Below are 20619 nucleotides of genomic sequence, written 5' to 3' on the forward strand. Positions count from 1 at the left end.
CTCCTTTTCTTGTATTGGCCAGCATGCTCTAATATCTACCTGAATCTCAAGACATGGTGATTTGAACATTTATCTCCATCAGCCATCTGTACAATGCATTCAAACTCTGCCATGTTGAGTAACAGCATAACTTCATGTTGTACTTCCTCAGCTACTGGAGCCAGCTAATTCAGTTGCTGATGTAGTTAACACAGCAGGTGGGATATAAATGTCAGAATTGTCATAACAGAGGGAAAGCAAGAGGATTTAGAAACACGGGATGGGTACCACAGTCCTTTCCACAAAGGATGTTTTCTTTATCAAGTTATCAAGTTATACCTTGAAATATAAGTAAGCCACAGGCTGAGGGAGCTGGGCTTGTTCAGCCTGGAGAAGGGTGTGGGTTGACCTCATTGCAGCTTTCAGTACCTAAAGGGAGCTTACAAAACACGAGGGTGAAAAGGTAAGGGTAGATAACAGCAGGACAAGGGGAAATGGTTTTAACTTGAAGGATGGAAGATTTAGGTTGGATATCAGAGGGAAGTTCTTTACAGAGAGATTGGTGAGGTGCTGGAACAGCTGCCCAGAAAGGCTGTGGATGCTCTGTCCCTGGAGGTGTTCGAGGCCAGATTGGATGGGGCCCTGGGCAGCCTGGTCTGGTACTAAATGGGGAGGTTGGTGGCCCTGCATGTGGCAGGGTGGTTGGAGATTCATGATCCTTGAAGTCCCTTCCAACCCTGGCCATTCTAAGATTTGATGATTCTATGATTCACATTATAGAAAAGAAGTATGGGATGGTTGGTTAAGGACAGAAAAGAAAATCCATTATTTGTGTTGCTTTGGGATCATAAGGATGATTGAATAATAACACTTTGACCATTCCCATTATTTCTCCAAGGGAACAAAGAAGACAATAAAAAGTCTTGTATTGGTTCTCATTTGACCATAAAATAAGTTAATAAACAATAGGCCTGGGCAAGAGAAATTCATCTTGTTTTTTTGATTCTTATAAGAAAAAGATCCTGAGGTTTCAAAGTCTAAACAGTAAGTTAATTGAAATATGAAATAACGTTTTTTTGATTGAGAAAATATAATAGTAATCATGATGTCAGAAAACTGCTGTAGGCACTACCAGTTACTGCTGCAAGCAGGAGAAGCAGCTGTGTCCCACTAAAGTTTCACCCAATTGGTCTTACCCAGCTGGTGGCTGCTGTGGAGTTTGGTGCTGCACACGTTTTATTAAATCACCAAAGCTATCATTTAAATTATTTGAAACATGTAAAAAAGATTGTTTCTGGTTTTGAAAATCCTACATGAGAAAAATGCACCATGGCTCTCAATTTAAGTGAAAGTTTAAGTCTCAATTTAAGTCTCAAATCTCAATTTAAGTCTCAAGTTAAGTGAAAGAAACCAACATGTTTTGTATTTGAAACTGTGATTTGTTTTCCTTGTCCAGAATACTGCAGCGTACAAAAGAATGACGCTGTTTCACAATATGTTTCCCAGGTCAAAATAAATGTATCATCAAATTGGCCGTGAGGAGAGTCAAGGGAATTAAACCACAATGCTCTTCAAGACTTTGCAGATACGGAACAATAAATACTTCTCTCAATGTATGGAAGCCTTTGTGATTCGTCAAACTGCCCACTCGGTGTCTCTTTACCATAGGAACTGTCCACAGATCATTTCTCCTCTGAAACTCCTTCTGCGCAGTACTTTCTGCTGATTAAACTTGTTGTGTCTATACTTTGGGGGTAACACTGGTGTATGAGAGAAGGAGACATCCCAAGTGACAGCCTGGGCAAGCACAGCTTCTGCCAGAGCACCTCATTAGAGCACCCAGGCTGAAGTCACTCTCTTACTGGTGCTGTACAGTCCAATTTAATTGGGATAAGGGACTGATACACCACACTGCTCTTTCGACAAGCAGAGTAAACTCATTCTGTCCATCACGGTGCTTGTGTGGTTGGATTTTTTTATTATTATTTTAAGGCTTAACAAACACTATTGGGGAAGGAAATGCAAAGCAGAGAGCGTTTCCTTGTTCAAAATGCCAGATATTTCATATGAAAGCTGCATATTTTTCTCACCTCAAAACTCCTCTCTTTTCTTTCCCCCCAGAGCTGTTGGCTGTAAGTGCCTCAGTTTCTGGTGTCCCCCCTTCTGGTGGGAGAAGTTCCAGAACATGGAGTTCTAAATGAAACAGACTGTGGATCTTCTCAGGTTGGACAAATTACAGCTGAGATAAATTTGCCATGCTGGTTGAAACAAGGAGTTTGGGGCAACCTGCTTTCCATGGTCACTGCTTCTCATTTGTCATTCTGAAAAGTTTAATACAAATAGGCAAATCCCCAGTGCTCCATTGAGCTTCCACTGTTCACTGAGAGGCAATGCTGTTTTGAGAGCTAGTTCAGAGCTTCAAAGTATTCTCAAAAGGCCCCTACCACAATGCATGAAAAAATGCTTGTGCTGAGTTATACCTGTTGCCTTCTACCTTTGTGATGGACTTCTGCAAAGACCCTAAGGCTGTTTTAATGAGTTTTGCTTAAGTTTTGGTGCTGACTGGCACACTGTCCTGCACAAGAAATGCATAAGAATGAAATAAAAGAAGACATAAATCTGAGCAACTTTTCTATAGTGAACCAAATCTAATTGCTCTGTTAATAACAAAAGATTTTGGCCTTCAGAGGGCAGAAATGCCTCACACACACACGCACACACATATAATTAATCTTATCTACGTAACTAAGCTATGAATCTCTAAAAGTTTAAGACACAGAATCAGGTTGGTGCTCATATTATTTTTCTTCATCTATCCTTAGTATTCTTCTATCTTCCCCCTCCCTCCTCCCTTTTCTTCTTTCCAACTAAAAAACCAGATTCTTTACAATTATTCTTTCTAATATGACTCAAATATATTCATACTGAATCATATTCTGAGGACTAGTGAAATCTGGTTGATCAGGAAATGAGGCTGATGCATTTCAGAAGTTTGTGAGTCAATTTAATATTGAGTTAAGTGGGACTTTTATGCCAGCAGAGTTGGAATAAACAGAGTTATTGCCACACATTCCTTCTGCACATTTGGCCTGGATTCCTGCAAGCTGTAAGGCTCTAACTTTGGTTAATCACCTCTGAAGTTACATTGCACAGTCATTCTCTGAAGCTGAAACATGGGGTTTGGGAAGATACATACATATATATATATATATATATATATATAAACTTAAAGAATGGCATTGTTACGCTAACAACTGCAGCTCTTTCATTATTTTCTGCTACCACCTTTGTGTATACTGTAAGATACCCCAAATGTGGGTATCTTACATGGAAACAAAAGAGCTTGTATTTAAAAAGAAGAAAAAAGAGTTGGGCAAAGACCCTGAAAACGAAAGCAAAATGGTAACAGTGCACCATGGCTGGGTAACCCTGTTTTCAAACAAATAGGCTTGTTAGAGATAAGGAGAGACCAAGTGAGAAAGAAGTGTGAGAAAATAGGCTGAGAGGGTGCTTCTCAAAGATTCTGAGATTACATGATGCCAGGGTTAGCACTTCCCGTGACAGAAATAACAAGTGGGGTCACATGAGATAAGGGGAGAAAAGAAAAAGGTTTGTGTTTAGCATCAAGATCCATTAGAATTGACCACCAAAAAAATAATCTTCAGAACCCCCAAATTAGGAGTACAAGAGCTCATATCAACCATATTTCATCAGAGAACAGAAGATAACTCAGTTCCATAGCCTGCTTTCATTCACATTTTTAGGAAACAACTTCAGATGTGTCATTCATTTGTTTACTGTCTGTTGTGCCACACATAGTAGCTAACTTGATACGAAAGAGTGGTCTTAAAAGATACTTCCTGTGTTTTCTTGCTAGCCTCGATTTCAGCTCCTTTTAATAGCAGAATGCTATCCCTAGCCTGTCTCTAGCTTTCAATCTTGGAAGACCTTGTCATACAGGCATCAGAATGTAACATCCCATTCTAAATATACTTAGATCTTTACTCTTCTGTGGGTCATGCTGTTCTTTCCAGTCTGCCTAGTTTTAGTAATCAATCAACACATTAAGAAGGAAACAAGAAGCAAGTAAAAATCATGAAGAAAATGAGATGTAATATAAAAATCACAGTAACTCACAGTTGGGCTTTCTTTGCCTTTGCTGTCTTTACTGGAAGGTCCACTCAGCTGCTCAATTAAACTGAAATGTGTTAATTGTTCAGGTCCATCCTCTCCAAAATGGCCATAGAGACTGTGTTGGTATAAATCCAAGATTGACATTGGGTTCCCCAGAACTGACCTTCTCTGCTTCTGCTCTTCCTGCTCAGCTGTAAAAGACATTAAAAATAATGTCAGTAAGGCATATTTACTTGATGAAACACAGCCTAAATAAATTATAATGTAATTTTACTTTTTTTTTTTTTTTTTTTTAATATTTTAAGGTATTTGGAGTTCAATGGTAATAAAAGAATTAGAATACTAGCTGCTAACTCTCCAATCAATACGCGTAGAATGGACTGTTCCTATCTAACACAGGGTGAAGGAGATGGCTAAAATACATTTTCTTTTTGTTTTTTCTTTTAATATAGAAAGGTTGGTTAATTTGGAAGGATTGCTCCATTTATTTATTTGCTGTAAGTTTTCATTCTCCATTCTCACTAGCCTTACATGGCAGATACGCTAAGCTCATTTTTAATGTCCTTCAGTTGGACTACTGATAATTCTTTCTTTGTAACTACATTTTTAGCCAAGGAAAACAACAGTATAAAACATAGTCTAGCAAGGTTAAGAAACAGGCCCTACTCATTTGTTATATATCTACTGCAATACAAGAACATTACGAGTACAACCCCAGCTTCCAAAGCCCAAAGATCAAAACTCATACTTAAGATCAAAACCAAAGAAGTTTTCTGCAGCTTCACGAAAAAACACAGGGGAGAGAGGCTTAAATGATCATTAGACTCTTTCCTCACACTTTTTGTTACACAAACTTCAATTCTAACTTGTAACCTATAGCATTAGAAGAGCCTCTGCCTCCAGTGCCTCCCATAGAATCACAACAGAACAAAACCTCCATGAAATTGGAATGAAAACATTCTCATGGTTGAAATGGAAGAACCCGGAACTTTTGGCTTATTCCAAGCTATTCTGCTGACTTTCTCTGTAACACTGGGCAATGCACTGGCAGTCTCCTCCAAAGCCCACCAAATCAGTGAGGCTCTTATCACTGGCTTTCAATAGTCTTTGCATTGAGCACTCAGTCTATCAGTCTTCCCATTCCCCACACATAAATGGAAAACGAAAATCACTCCAACATTAGAATACTGCAACAAGGGAAAATTCATTAATGTTCTGAGGACTCATCTAGTAAATATAATTATCTATGCATACAAAAAACGTTCACTGTGACTCAGTTTGCTACAGCCCCCACCTCAGCCTCATGTGGTTGTTTTGAGGATATATCACTTGTATGCATAAAGAAGCTAGGATCTTTGAACACAGAATGGAATAAAGTACTGTTAATAATCTGCATGTGGGAACTGTATTTATAGGGCAGAAATCCTGTTTAAAAAGAACAACCGTGGCAGAAATACTTCTGCAATAATGGCTTGTAATTCTATTTGCCTCAGTCACAATTATGAATTTCAGTTCTTTTACTAGCCCAAAGGTTAGGCACATATATTAAAAATTATGGTTTGCTATGCAAAATGGCAATTTTAAGTTCTGTTTATGTATCACCAAACTTGGAACCTGGTGTCATTTAATGCAACTGCTTATACATGCTGAAATCCTTATTTTTGCAAACTGTGATCAATACCGGAAGAAATCCTTACCTTCTCCTTTGAAAAAAAGCCCAAGAAAACAACAACAAAACCCACCAGAGAATGTAATCTGTAGCAAGCAATCCTTTTTATTGGCTGAGGTAAATTACTTGCAACATTTCATACAGATTAAAACCACAAAGTTACATGAGTAATGTAAGTAAACAGCCTGAGCTTCTTGCTCTGCTCTGCCTGTGGTGTAATCACACAAAATGGATCCTCTCTGAAAATGCCAATTGTTTCCGCCCAGCTCCCAGCAGACACTACAGAGCACAGTGTGCTTGCCCACAGCATCTCAATGTCCGTGGCACTTTTAATGCAATCATCTCTGCGGTATCTACTGTAGGTGCTAATATCTGGTAGGTTAAGCTCACTGCTGTGCTGGGGGTCAGCATAAATCCTCTGTATCACTGAAGCACTGCTTAAGCTCTTAGAGCTTCAGTGGTGCTGAGACCTTGCACTGGCCTTTGCACTCGACAGGGAAGGCAATGGCTGTGTGGGTGAGGAGATGAGCCACGCTCTGCTCCCCTCCCAGGGGACACACAGCTGCACTGCAGGGTGGCTTGCAGCACGGCGAGCTGGTGGGCATGGCAAGGCAGTTATTAAACACACAGAAAACTATTACGTCGAGAGCTTTGCTTAAGGTGCTTCCATCTACTGGAATTCAGTAAACGCCGAATTGCTACCAGATGCTGTGGAAAGGTTTGATACTTGAAAATGGCAACATAAATATGGAGTTGTGCATATGCACAGTTGTGGTGGCATCACAACTAACAACACTTTGATACAGAGGTTGGAATGCTATGGCCTTGATCATTGAGTTATTATAACCAGCTAATAAAATTTAAAAAGTAAAAAGAGGAAAGAATCTTCATAGCCACCTTTTAAATTTTGTAATAATGGAACAGAAGACTTTTTACTTACAGTGCAGTTATTTGTACATAAAAGCCTAGAAGTTTAGCTCCTGGTAGCAAAAATAGCAGAGGAGAGGGGAAAAAAAAGATACACAGATATAATAGAAAGCAATAAAAAGCTAATGGAAAATCAGACTGAAGTAAGATCTGGGGTTAGAAAGCAAAAACTAGGCAGTCCAGTGAAGGACATTATCTGTTGCTGAGTCAGAGTGGAGATACACATTCCTTATGCAGACATTTTCAGTTACCTTGTTTGTTGCTCTTTGTTAACTCTACTAACGTCTCCTTTGCAGTTCGAAAATAATTTGTTCCATACTCGGGCTCCGGTTCAGTGTCACTGCTGCTGGCAGAATAAGTGCACACTCTTAGAGCTCTGTCCTGCACAAGTAAGGGTATTGAGATCATTCAGATGATGCAAATATATAAAAATAATGCAGAAGATGGTATTGTGAGTGGAAAATTTTATATTCTTCATGCAGTGGAAATGGATAACTCAACTGTTAAAACATCTTTTACTATTTTAATTATCCACCTATCCTTCAAGTAAGTAATCATCAAATACTACCTACTATTGTAACCTCAATTGCCTATCAAGACTCAAGAGAGTTTTAAAATGTATTTTTCAAAGAGTGACATCAATTTCCCCATCTTCTCATGCACACTGCAGCTTTAACTGATGCTGAAGGACATTCATTAGATAGGAAGCACATACTTGTGGAGTGAGTATCAGTCCTGAGGGATTCTGCATGCAGCCAAATATGCCCAACACTGCTCATAAAACAGGGAGTATCCAAGCCAGCTGCAGTGCCAAAGCCACATTCACACATCAGATGCAGACACACCAAGGTCTTGACTCTACACAGACCAATTACCAGTACACACGTAGCATATTAACATGGTCTGGGGACTGGGGGTGACCTGTTGTGCCTGAGTTAAGGTGGATATCACACTCATGTTGTCATGACTAGGAAGCCAAAGGTGTTGCACTACAGAGGATTCACTGCCAGTTTGCCAATAATACACAAGCAAACCATTTTTCTTTCTGTTTCCGTCCTAAATATCCATAGCATGGACTATATAAAAATGTGAGCTACTCCAGTCAGTAAATAAATGGATAAAGCAGACATGCACAAAAGTTAAGCAACCAAAGGTTTTCAGCCTCTTACAATGTAAGTCCTATTAGCCAGCAGTCTGACAGCTCCCTTGCCTTAATGCCCACTATCTGGAGTAAGTTTTTCTTGCTATTGGCTAACCTGCTGACCCTGTGCTTCTCACAGGGCTTGACAGCCTGGCATTCCTGAATATGAATAACAACCATCAGCTGTAGCTTTTACACAGGAATATACATTTGCCTCTTCGTTCTTTCTGCAGTTTTCATGAAAACGCTGAAGGACAGACAGATCACTGCAGAGATTAACCACAGCCACATGGAAACATGTAAAAAGAGAATACTTTCTCTTTCACAGTACTTTCATAGCACACCTGCTCAATCACGCACACTACATTACACAGCCATACAGACAAGGAAAAACAGACCTGGGGGTGGGAGGGAACACAACATATCTGAATTTCCAAAGGAAAACAAACAAACAAGATCAAATTTCTCTAAGAGAAAAACACGGTAAAAAGGTATCAATTTCCTTGTCTATAAAATGCCTGTGCATTATAATTAATCATAATTTGTAAGGCATGAGGACAAAGTGCCTCTCAGTGCTGTATTATTAATAAACAATGAGATTGCCAATGAAGGGCAAAAAAATAATAAATGTAGCTATTAGATTGTTAGCTAATCTTTCCACTGTATTAAGAACATTCACCATTTCTGATTCTTCACACCACAGTACATATCTCATTTAATAGATGACATTTCTTAACTGATACCTTTGTTTTTGTAGTTTTCTTGGTTGTCCAATCTGAAAGAGCTTTTCTATTTTCTACAGTTTCTTCAGTAAGCTCTAATGAGGTAGAGGTCACAGAACTTGGTTCTCGTTCACTTTGCTTTGCAAGGTTAATTATTCCTGAATTAAGAAAGGCATTATTTAAACTGTAGGTCTCATCGCCATCTTCATGAGTGCTTCAATTTTAATTCAGTAAAAACTGAGTGCTAATCATGAAACTTGTATTACTTCAAATTATGTTTAGTTTCTTACTGGAATGACCCTAACAACTACAGTGGCAGAATATTATCCCAAGCCTTTTTCCGCTTAATGACAGGAGAAGAAGGCATAGATTGTAATCTCTCTATTAGTTTTGACATATATACTCTTTCAAATAAGAAACAATACACAATAACTTCTTCCAGGCATTGTATGTTCTGCTTTGCTATTTTATGTTCTCAGAGAGAGAACAGGGTGTTAACATAAATATAATTAGAAGTACCTTTGTAGCAGAAACTCTCAGTCAGTTAGCCTTTTTATTTGCTATATTTGCACTATGCAAAATCAGAACATCAGAGAAGATATACAGCGCATATGAAATAAAGTGATAATTGAAATTTGGAAGAGAGAGAGAAGGAAGAGGAAAAGAATCAGTGGAAAACAATCTGGTGAAGAATGAGTTGACCCTACCATCTCATGTATACTACTTTTTTAACATCTCTTCATGACAATTTAATTAAGATACAAACTTTACAAGTTTGGTGCAGTGAATATTAACATTAGGATCAGAACAATCTTACAGCAACTGACTTCTTATGAAGCAATTCAGTGGTTGCAGTTCCTATTCAATTTGTTATAATGACAGTGTTTAATCATGGAGTCTACTCTATAGCACACTGCTGAATTGAGGTCACACATGTGGCTATTCAAGCATGCAGCATATAATCTATAACTAAGATTTCTCTTCTGAATCCTTCTTAGCTGTACCATTAATTAACGGTACATTTATTTAAAATATACTAAGTACTAAAATATCTTTTATTTAGCTTTGATTTGAAATGAGCAGAGCAGACTGCAATAAGGCATACAATGTGTGTTTGCAGATTATTATACCATTACAACACCACAATGGGAATATTGCTTAATCAACTAGTTCTAAGGCGTTTAATTAAGATTCTGCTGTTATGCATCTGATGAACATATAAAAGAGACTTCTTTCCTCCTAGGCTCAATCTCCATCAGCTCATTAACAGAACACATATTTGATGGACTTAAACTAAGTTTAAATTTCATATTTAACCTTCCATGTTAATTACATGGAATCTCAGTTATATGGACTCATGGAAGTTAAGCGCTCACAAGTTGTACAGGGGCAAATACGTTTGTTGACACAATGCTAACAAGCATAACACCAATGACACTGCATTTGATCAAGATAAAAACAAAACAAAACACAAAATACACTCTTCTCCATGAAATCAATTACTATTAGTGTTTTTTCCCCCATGTCTATTGCACAGACTATGCAAAACTGCATTACAAAATAAATGCTGTGTGTAATGATTGGCATATATATTAGTAACTCAGAGGCCTTCAATATATTCAAAAAAAAGGTCAGTGGACATTTGTAAGGGATTGCACTGAGTTCAATGCAACTATGTACTAATATAAAGTTACGTGTTGATGGTTTGCTGGACTGTAAGTCTGTTCATTGCTTTGTCAGCTTTCCTTTTATAGTCCATAGTAAACACAGACTTGGTAGACAAGTTAAAGTGAGGTACTTTACGTTCATATAAATAAATATATTTGTACCATGTATTAAAAAAATAATAAGAGTTCCTTTGAGGCCCAGGCCATATATTCAGAATTTATGCATTGAGGCCAAATGAATATTTTGTCTCAGTGCAGCTTCAAAAGCAAGTCTTTGTGGATATGTCTTTTCTGTGTCACAACATAGCTATTCTTTGTACTTTGCTATAAAGTCTGATCCTGTATACTGCTGAACATCTGTATTCTTATTCAGTTCAAATTCCAAGGCTGGCGTATGTTTTTTTCAAGTACTGTTTCTTGAGAAAACGATTTAAGTACTTAACACATTTTTCTTCCTTGGTTACAGATAAGCATTGTGTGTAACAAAATTTCCATATGGCTCAGGTCACAAACTTAACCTCACGCATTCCTAAAAGCAATATTTTCTGCACTGCATTTAACATTTCTGTTATCAATCGTCATTATTATAGGACTTCTGCTTATCTAAACAGACATCAGGACAGAAATAATGCGATTTTCAGTGTAATTGACATTTTACCTGAGGAATCTGGTTTTGGAAGGCGACTCTGAAAAGGTCGTATACCTTTGGCAGTGATGGCTGGATCAGATGTTGAGTGACTAATTATGCTTTCCACAGACTCCTGACTCATAGCTGTTGAAGGCACTTCTCGCTCAAGAGTTTTGGCTTTTACTGAAGGAGCTGAAAGAAGAACTTGCTCAGACGGTGCGAGGGCTTCTGTTTCCAAGGTCGATTCCTGCTTAGACACGTGTCGCCCCGCAGATCGGTTCCCTGAGTCGGGGAGTGGGAAGGTTCCAATCCCACTGTCCAGCGTCCTCATCTGGCAGCAAGACTCTAAGGGACAGGAAAACTGTGATGCGGTGGAGTGAAAGAAGTGGCTGGTTCTTAAAGACAGTAAAAGGGTCTATGGGAAATGAGGGCATCTTCAAGGTAAGGTTTCAAGGAAAGAAAATCGCTTTGCATCTTGTGAGTATGCTGCTGTTATTTGCATGCTTTCAACACAACATATTTATTTAACTGAAAACAATGAAATACCATTTTCAGGTGCAATGAAACCAGCACACATCAATATGCTGAGATTGGCCTGCCATGGACTTAGGATGTGACAATGAATAGAAGGGGAATGTTCTGGAAAGTGAGTGCAGTTATTTCCAAATGACTTAGTTTGAAGACCCACAGAGAGGCTTCATCAAATGTGAATTCTTACAGAAAATGAACACTCATAAATTTCCCAGAGATGTTGGTCTCTCAAAACTTTCTTGAGAACTTGGATAGAAGGTTTGCCTTGTCACATTCTGGTTCAGCACATCCCACTTTCCTAAGCGCACACTTCACAACACCGAGCGAAGGATTTGGTTTGGAAGCAGTGTGGCTGTGCATAGCCTTCCAGCAAACATTACGAGGGTGTCACATCACTTGCCCTAGCATTTTCCATTCATTCCCACAGGTTTGTTTGTGTAAGGAGTAGACAATACTGAAGAAACCACAGTTCTTCTGAGTGACATGAAATTCAGAGAGGGAACAGCACTAATGGCTGGAAAACAGACATACATTAGGTTAAACACCTGGAAACATCCCTTGACAGTGAGATCTGCAGTCTGTGGCAAACACTCCCAAAGGAAGTAGAAGTATTTCCTTTGCTTGAATAATTTAAGTCCACACTGAATAAAAGACATACTGCAGTGAACAACTGTTCTCTAGCAGGAGATGCAGAACATGACCCAATACATCTTTTCTATCTCTATACGTTCCTGAGTATTGATTTTTTTTATGATATCCTCATTTGTTATTTAAGTCTGTTGTAGTTAGCAGTTCTTTGTCAAGTCACATTCATTATTTTTTCCTCTGCAGTGTCCTAAAACTGAGAAATTTGGAGATATTTTTCAGCTCACGGACAGGCAGTGCTCCAGCTAACAACTATCAGTTATCAAGCAAAGAAAATAATAGAGTAAGAAAGGACTTCCAGTAGTTTCTTCTTGACCAGAAGGAAGATATCTATAGAGCACTGGTTATATTGGAAAGGCAGAGCTCTTCAGAGGAGACACTGAGTAAACTGGAAGCACCACAGAAAAGAACATTCTAAAACCAATGATCTGATAACCCAAGCCATTCCCTGCCATGTGGGACCAGGAGGTTACAAATAAAATATACTGATGGATACCAGACACAATTATCACAAGCACATTATCTCTACTTCAACTGACTGGCACAAACTAAGTTTCTGTTTGAAGGTAGTAAAGCTGAAGAAGTGTGTATGTTACTAACTGTGTCGGCCAATTTATCTTAATATTAAAAGCAAACAGCAACAAACAGGGAAACTTTATTTTAGATACCAAAAAATAGAAGAAAAAAAGAAAAACAGTCACAGATTGCTCTGCTTAAAACAGGCTTTCTCGATAAGGCTAGTAGCAAAGGGACTTATTTTCTACCGAAGCATCAGCTCACCTCAGGAAAGGCGTGCAGTTCCCCTATGTGCTCACTGCTACAGCTGGTTTGATATTTTCCTCACATAAGTTTTCAAGTTTTGGCTACAAAACTACACGATTGACATAAATTTCAGCTGAAACATTCGAGTAGCAACCAGAATTTTCCACAGAAAGCAGACATTTTCAAGAACAAAAATATCAGTCAAAAATAGCTCTGTATCAAGAACAGTTTCACTGGGAAATTTCCAGCAAGCTGTTTTCAGAAGTACCCTTAAGCCTTGAAAGAAGCTTTTGAGAGATATATAAGATCGAGTGGGCACGGAGCATCTACAACACTCAAAATGAAAGGATGCTAATCCCATCAGTAAAGGAAGACAGAAATCCTAACAATGGTCTTTCTCTAGATAGATCAAGATTTTCTATTAAGCTGACAAGAGTAATCGGTGAACACGTAACTTTTTTTTTCTGACAAAGGGATTATCATTTTTCTAGTATTTTGAAACATGCCAAATTGTTAATTAATACTTTTTCTTTTTTTTTCATAATAATATCTCAAATGTAATAGGTCTGTGCAAAACTGCTTGATCAGTTAATAAACATCTTTAAGCTACATGTGGCATTGGCAGGAAGAACTTAAACTACAGATGGCAAAACAGATCTCTTTATTTGCACATCCTTCTCTTCATCTGCAATGCTAAAGCATCCACAAAAAAAATGAATGTTTTCTGCCAAATCAGTGTCAATTTCAACCAAATTATTCCTTTTGGGTTTACACCATCATTTGATCCAATTAGTCAAAGATGAACGCGTTAATGTTTTCTATCTGGATACGAAGCGTAACCAGTATCTAAAACTAAAAATGCCTGTAAGACTATTCTAGGTAAAAAATATCCCAGCCCTGATATTCCCATAGGCACTGCACAGGTGAAATGGAATAACACACACTGAGGAACAGTTAATAGGAGGACTGTGCAGTGCATTTTTAAACTATGAGTCTGCAAGTGAACCTGAACAAAAAGAAATGTCTGCTTAAATCTGAGATTAGAGTTTACACCCAGTTATAATAAAAATAAGAAAAAAAAAGCACAAAAATACAGACTTTACCAACTTGTTCGGTATTTCTTCTACTGCTTCTTCCTAGTCAACCTTTTTTTTTTCCTCAGAGATCTCTAACTTCAATATATCATTTCTCCAATTGTTTGACAGTTGTCTTCACAGTTGACTATAACCTCTGAAATGTATTTCCTAACTTGAAATACATAATTGCTGCTCCATTTCAATTCAAGACCCACCCTAAAACAAGTCAAAAATTAGCTGACCTACAATCCTGCCAATAACTCTGTTCTCTATTTTGACAGTTACCTATGGATTTTTTATTTTTTTATTTTTTGCAATAAACACTTCCAATCTCCTATCAGCATTTAGGTCCCTTCCTTGCACACATGGGAAGATTGGTGGCAAGTAACAGGGTTGTTACTGAGAATAAATGAACTGGAAAAAAACCTGGATAATGTTTGAAATTTTGTATTCCACATCTGTCAGAGTCTATTAAACACAGAGGCCTACATGCATTTTCCACCTGGGGATGTCCTACAATGGATGACTACTGGAATAATCTCTCTGTGTTATAGTGGCATACCTACTAAAAATCTATACACTTTTCACAGTAGACAAGATATTAGAAATAGATATGATTTTAGTCCTTTAGAAAGGACTTTGGAATCTTTAGAATACAAACAATGAGACTTCTAGTTCACGTGAAGAGCAACATCAAGCTCTGTATAAAAGGTAACTGCAGCCCAGTTACAACCTGGCTGCCAATGAGGCCAGCCTAGAAATATTTTGGGAAGCCATCCTGCTTCTTTTATGGCTGTATATCTCTTTGATTTTACATCTGTCCTAGCCAATCTGCCTTATACATTTGCAACTGTCTTTAAGAAATCTTGATAGATGAGCACAAGTTGAGAAGAAAGAAAAGTCCTCATATCTGATGCAAGGAGTGAAACCAAGATAAGCAATGTGTCTGCAAAAATGCAGAAATGTGGCTTTTCTAGGAACATTTTTTTCCTTAGAACCTTGAGACGCAAAGGCTGGAAACCAGTAATAGCACACTGTCTAAGCAACATCTTATTGGGGACTGCTCATTCAAGGCATGGATGGATGCTTTCCTTCATTTCTTACTTCCTAATAAGAGACCTACCTATTGTACACACAAAACAGCAAAACCTAAAAAAGGAGAATTCATTATTTACCCAGGTACTGACTGTGGGCTGCCTCAGCCATACCTTCTCCATGTAGCAACAGGCCTATCTCTTTCCCACTTGATGCTTCAGTTCGTTGTATTAATACTGAGAGCTAATAACGCCTCCCTGTTAAAGAATGATATCATAAGAATAAGGATCCTAGGACTTTTGCAACCAGTATATAACCACTCTGCAATTGCTTCAATGAGCAATGCTTGTGTAGGAATACCCCAAATCAATTCAGCCACCAGCTATTTAGGAATCTGTTCAGAAACTATGCTGCAAAAGACTTCCAAGAAGCATTACAATCATTATTTTTGCTATTACTATTAGAGGCAGCTAAGCTGACTCTAGTTCGGGAACAATTCCATTAGTCCACAGTTAAAAAAGAGTCAAAGTCACACTTAGCATCCCAGATAAATGGGCTGCACACGGTGTCCAAGAGTGCATTTGCTGCTGGTATTATTTGGCTGTTCCACTGATGGTCTGTGTTCACTGACTGGTGCATTTGAAGCTCTTAAGGATAAAGGAGAGGAATCACTGATTTGCCCGCTCTCAAATAGCTCATATAAACTGGATTTCAGTTTCACTCACCTTGAGACATTTTCTTTGATTTTCTGTTCCCAACACACAGGACTAGTGACAGTGCTTAGCCATAAATGCTCTCTGTGGTAAATACAGACTAATTAGTAAGTGCCCAGGAAGCTCTGGGTTTTGCAAATGCAAAGAAGAACATATGATATTTATTTTGTTTATTTTAGTAGCAATTGCTTTTTGTTTATTAGTAGAAAACAAGGCTGAAATTAAAGCCACATGAATATTAAATGAGGCTTTAAATAATTTTTTTTTTTTAGTTCTGCCCTGCAGATGGCTTTACTTAAGGGTACTGGCAATAAACATTCAGATATATGCACGCAAACCTGAAACAGACTGCTTTTATTTCTTAATTAATGATGTGAAAACTCATTAACAACACAGAGAGTTTTGAGTGACTTTTAGGTAAGCTACAATTTTTATCCTCAATACTCAAGTACAGCTCTTCCAAAATAGCTGAATCACAGTTAAAGCAGCTGCATCGAGGCAGGAGCTGGTGAGAAACCATATGATTTAAAGCCAGAATGAACAGAATTTTCCTTCAGGAACTCCATTTATTTTGGGGGGAAAAAAAAAGAAAAAAAGAAAAAAAAAAAGTGCAATGTTAAATGGTGTTCCACGGGTATAAGCATCTTGAAACAACACACCGGGTCTCTCATGATGGTTTCTTTCTGAAAAGCCTAGTTTTTTATGATATGCCACGATGGCTAATCAAATGTCAACAGTTCAGGTCTCTGAATTAAGGTACAAATCGAAGCTCCCTAGACTCTATAAAAATGGAAAAGATAGCATCAAATTAGGAACTGGATCCATCCTCCGAGCAAATTTAGAAAGACATATGCTGACACATTTTTCACAGAAATCCTCCTAAATTGTGTTTTCAGAACAGGACCACAGAGTCTGTATGAATCCATTCGAAACAAACATCTAAAGTAACTCAAAATACACTCACACAAAATGCTATTCAGTTTGTTCAGCTGTATTTCAGGTATTTGAATTAGAGTTAATAGGAAATGCATGAGTGAAGCTCCATACACATATGCCTACAGACAGCTCCAGCCAGAAGCAAAAGGTATGTAAAATGGAAATGTTTCAAACAGAGGGACTCAAAGTAGCATAGAGAACATCAGTGTACCGGCAATCTGGACTAAGCACGATAACCAGGTACAATCCTGATTTGAGTGACAAAAACAAATACAGATTGGGCCAGACTGTAAAACAGTGAAAATCAACACAGCAGCATTAACTTCAGAGCTGAAGAATCTGACCATTCTTTTTAATTGACATTTTAAGCCTGAATGACACCAGCAGATTCTCAGTATCTTGAATAATAATTAGATTGCATCCTATATACAGTACATAGAGAAACACACTTCTACTCCTTCTTGTGACAAAATACAGCACTTCTGGGTGAATAAATGTAATGACAAAAGAATGAAATTAGCAGAAAATCATTTTGCCTAATAAGAAAGTGTTGATTCAAAATATGAATGCTCTCCTCAGAAGAAGACAAGCTAGATAATGGGCTGCAGCAGTGCTGCCGAACAACTGGCAATTAGACAAGTGCTGTGTGTACTACCTGTTAAAGAACAAAGAAACAATCTGTCTTTGCCAGGCTGTGAAGAAGGTAAGCTTACAAAAATTAGAAGACAATAACGGATGTTCGTTTCTTATTGATATATATTGGCAAGGCTCTCCATCATCTTCAAGCTACATAAATAGCAATTAAAAAAATACACAGAAAGTTTCAATCTATTATCATAGACTCCTTCAGACCATCATTTCAAAATTAATCCCTCCAAATGCCGAAAGAGTGAAGAACACAGTACAGCAGACAACATTTGTCCCATTCCTATGGGGCCAGACCAACATAATGCTGTTTCAGTCTGCAGATTAGCCTGTTCACATTCTGTAATCTTGCTCAAAGACCACACACTAATAAATTTCCAGAAGCAACTCAGAAGGAGAGGATATTTAACCAACTCTATGCACAAGTGTATGGCTTGCTTTGGATGAGCAAGCCCTGGGCTAGAAAAGGAGGCACTGCAGAATGCAGAATCCTCCACATGACATGGAAGGCCACTCAACAGCATGACCACTCCAAATTATCAGTAATGAGAATACTAGAGGATAAGAACATAGGACTGCTCAATACTGTGCAAAACCTCCCAGAGAAATGGTGCCTCGGCCATGAACCTATTTAGAACCACAAATCTGAAGCTACTCAGAACCAAAACTATGAAGTCCCTGAGCAGAAAGAGGCTGGACTAAAGACCTCTAGGGCCCTTCCAACTGATGTGCTTCTAGGGATATGTTGCTACATACAAAACAGTTGCTCTAGTTGTTCTTGCAGAGCTTAGTGGCTATTAAACAAGATTTCCCCTTAATGATGTCTTATTTCAGCTACTTCAGCTCACTGTGGATTTAATAGCTGCCTCTCAGGCTTCAAATGCAGATAGGGCTTTAGAAAACAGCTTTGTTATTGAAGTACAAATAAATGCATGCATTCTTACACTATTGCTCATGCATATGGGAATCATGAAAAATCCAATACCTTATCACCACTTGTGTCAAACCATAACATTTCTCAGTATGCAGATTCCAAGTAAGAGACTTACACTGGAAAATTATTCACTGATAGCTGGTATTGTTTTAGGGCTTTTATAAACAGTAACCTCACACTCATTTGTAGAGACTTCTCGATACTCCACAGTTTTACTGGGTGATGATGGAGAAGATAAAACAAACATTTTTACTTTATCTGATCATGTGTAAATGAATGAACCAAGTCCTGTATCACTGATAAGATGATTGCTAAATGGTTCTTCTCAACTTCTAACAATGGCCTGATGAAAGGAATTAACACTGACAGCGGTAAGTTGTTTTCTCAGGCACTGAGGCTTCATGACAAGAGAGATTTCTTTTGCGGTCAAAAGACATTTTATCAGTTGAATATTCTTCTCCATTAAATGCATTAGAGGCATCCAAGGATTTGCCTGACATTTAAACAACTTCTGGATTATCCGTTTGCCTCTCCACAGTGATGTGGATCACCTCTCTTTACTGAATGCAAAGGCTGTAATGCAGATCAATTTGTTCACCATCTTTCCTCTGTCACTTATTCCGTTACATTTATCTCAGTAATTCATTACAGACCTCACCTAATCTGCCTCCAGGTTTTGAGGATTCTTTAATGTGAATGAGTTTGTTCAAATATGTCAGACTTAATGGACATGTTTTAGGATGATGCATGTCAGGCTTAATGTATTTACCATATTAATCAAGCTTGCTTCCTTCACATCTATTTCCATTCCCTGAGAATGAGAAAACATGAATTAAGTAATTATTTACTTACTACTACAGTAAAAATAACTGAAGCTTATATAGCCTACAAAAATGGTGGATGAAACCAAGTCTTCTCCTTGGCAGAGGGGATTGTCCAGTCTTTCTAGCTCTTCTATTGGAAGCTTAGCACAAGCTTATTAAAAAAGCAGACAAACTGCTATTGTTCACACCAAGCTGTGGAACAGACCATTGAATAATTTATATAAATTCAGCACTTTGAGTATGTACATCAAATGGCACATTTAGAAATAAAATTTGAAACTTACTTTTTCAATTCCAGTGCACATCAGATCTAGATTTTAGAAAGAAACCTAGGCCTATCCCAGACAAAAAAAGCAGTTTATATGAATAAGGATTTGTTAACTATGAATAGTATCAATATGACAGAAAAAAGGCAGGCTTCTATATCATGGTTTAGATTCATGGGAAGCCGGATAATCAGCAATACTGAGACACTAAATTAAGGTTTAGAGTGACCACTTGTTTTAACCAGTGCAGTGGAACAGGCATGAGGGAAAAAGTGAAAAATAATGCCTTGGCAGTGAATGAATGTATTTGTTGGAAAATCACACCGAAAAATCAGAAAGAAGAGTCAGAGATGAATGAATTCACTTGGGGTATTACAATGAACACAAATTCTTTTCCCTATAGAAAAATCTGTTTAGGAAGTGGGTTTTTTTTTTTTTTTGTTTCTGTTTTTTTTTTTTTAAATTATAGTATAGATAGCTTTATAGTATGGCTACTGGATGCTGGATCAGATGCAGTATCAGAATACACAGATATGGTTGTCATCTTCAGTGATTTCATAGCTTGATACAAATAATTATAATGCTGGCATTTCATTTTAAGTAGAACCCACTCCCATCTACAACACTTTATATGTCCTGTGTTGTTATCACTGTATCTTCAAAATTGCTATCAAGTTGCTTGCAACTTCTCTATAAAACTTGCTGCCAAGGACGCTCCTGTTTTTTATTGAAAATACAGTTGAATCATTTTTCTTTCGTGTATAGGAAGCTTAAAGTGGTGGACTTGAAAATACAATGCAACATGTAAAATACCACCAACCAACAAATGTTCCCCTCTGGAACATAAGGAATCCATGGAATTTAACCAAACAGTCCCTTAAGAAGAAAAAGAAAATCTTTAAAAACTTGCTTAAAAGACAGACTTTCCTTTTTTTCTGACCACACTGCCTCTAAATTAAACTGCAAAACTCTTCTGCAAGGTTGTTCTTGTAAAGCAGAAAGAAAGATGACAAAGTCTGCTATAAGGCAGATGATTATCAAGAACTTTAATGGAACTGAGCACTGGGCTACAGCAGAACTACAAAAGAACTCCCTGACCTCAGTACATGTTTTTGTTCTACCACAATGTAGCAAAGTCTACAACACACTTTTACTGTTGCTTTGGTAATGCAGACGCCCAAACCTCCATCCATCTTGAGACCTTCCAAAACCTTTTGAAGAATCTGCAGGCTTTTTCTCTATATTGTAAAAATGACAATATCTACAAGTTCCCCTTTAATGCTGGACAAACCAATTTTAAGCAAGTGACCTGGACCTCCAATGAAAATTTAACAGAAATTAGACTCAAGTCTTTCTTCACAGTCTGAAAAATTCTGCCTACACTT

The 20619-nt window shown here is 37.8% G+C and overlaps 1 protein-coding gene across 6 annotated transcripts in view; it reads right to left on the reverse strand.

The window, feature by feature from the left end:
* NCKAP5 (NCK associated protein 5) overlaps positions 1–20619 on the reverse strand; it is a 192181-nt gene that overhangs the window by 21444 nt on the left and 150118 nt on the right. The window contains exons 13-16 of one of the 6 annotated variants that reach the window (XM_042827394.1): positions 10898–11212; positions 8594–8730; positions 6961–7090; positions 4117–4304 (exon numbers count right to left, since the gene is read on the reverse strand). In XM_042827394.1, coding sequence (XP_042683328.1) covers positions 4117–4304; positions 6961–7090; positions 8594–8730; positions 10898–11212 — 770 coding nt within the window. Of the gene's footprint in view, positions 1–4116; positions 4305–6960; positions 7091–8593; positions 8731–10897; positions 11213–15676; positions 15714–20619 lie in introns of those variants that run through there. The other 5 variants (XM_042827393.1, XM_042827395.1, XM_042827396.1 and 2 more) reach the window with 5 other exon arrangements.

Source organism: Centrocercus urophasianus, unplaced genomic scaffold (genome assembly GCF_019232065.1).
Source record: "Centrocercus urophasianus isolate 14NV4802_14NV808 unplaced genomic scaffold, USGS_Curo_1.0 seq_28, whole genome shotgun sequence".
In the NCBI taxonomy this organism is placed as follows: Eukaryota; Metazoa; Chordata; class Aves; order Galliformes; family Phasianidae; genus Centrocercus; species Centrocercus urophasianus.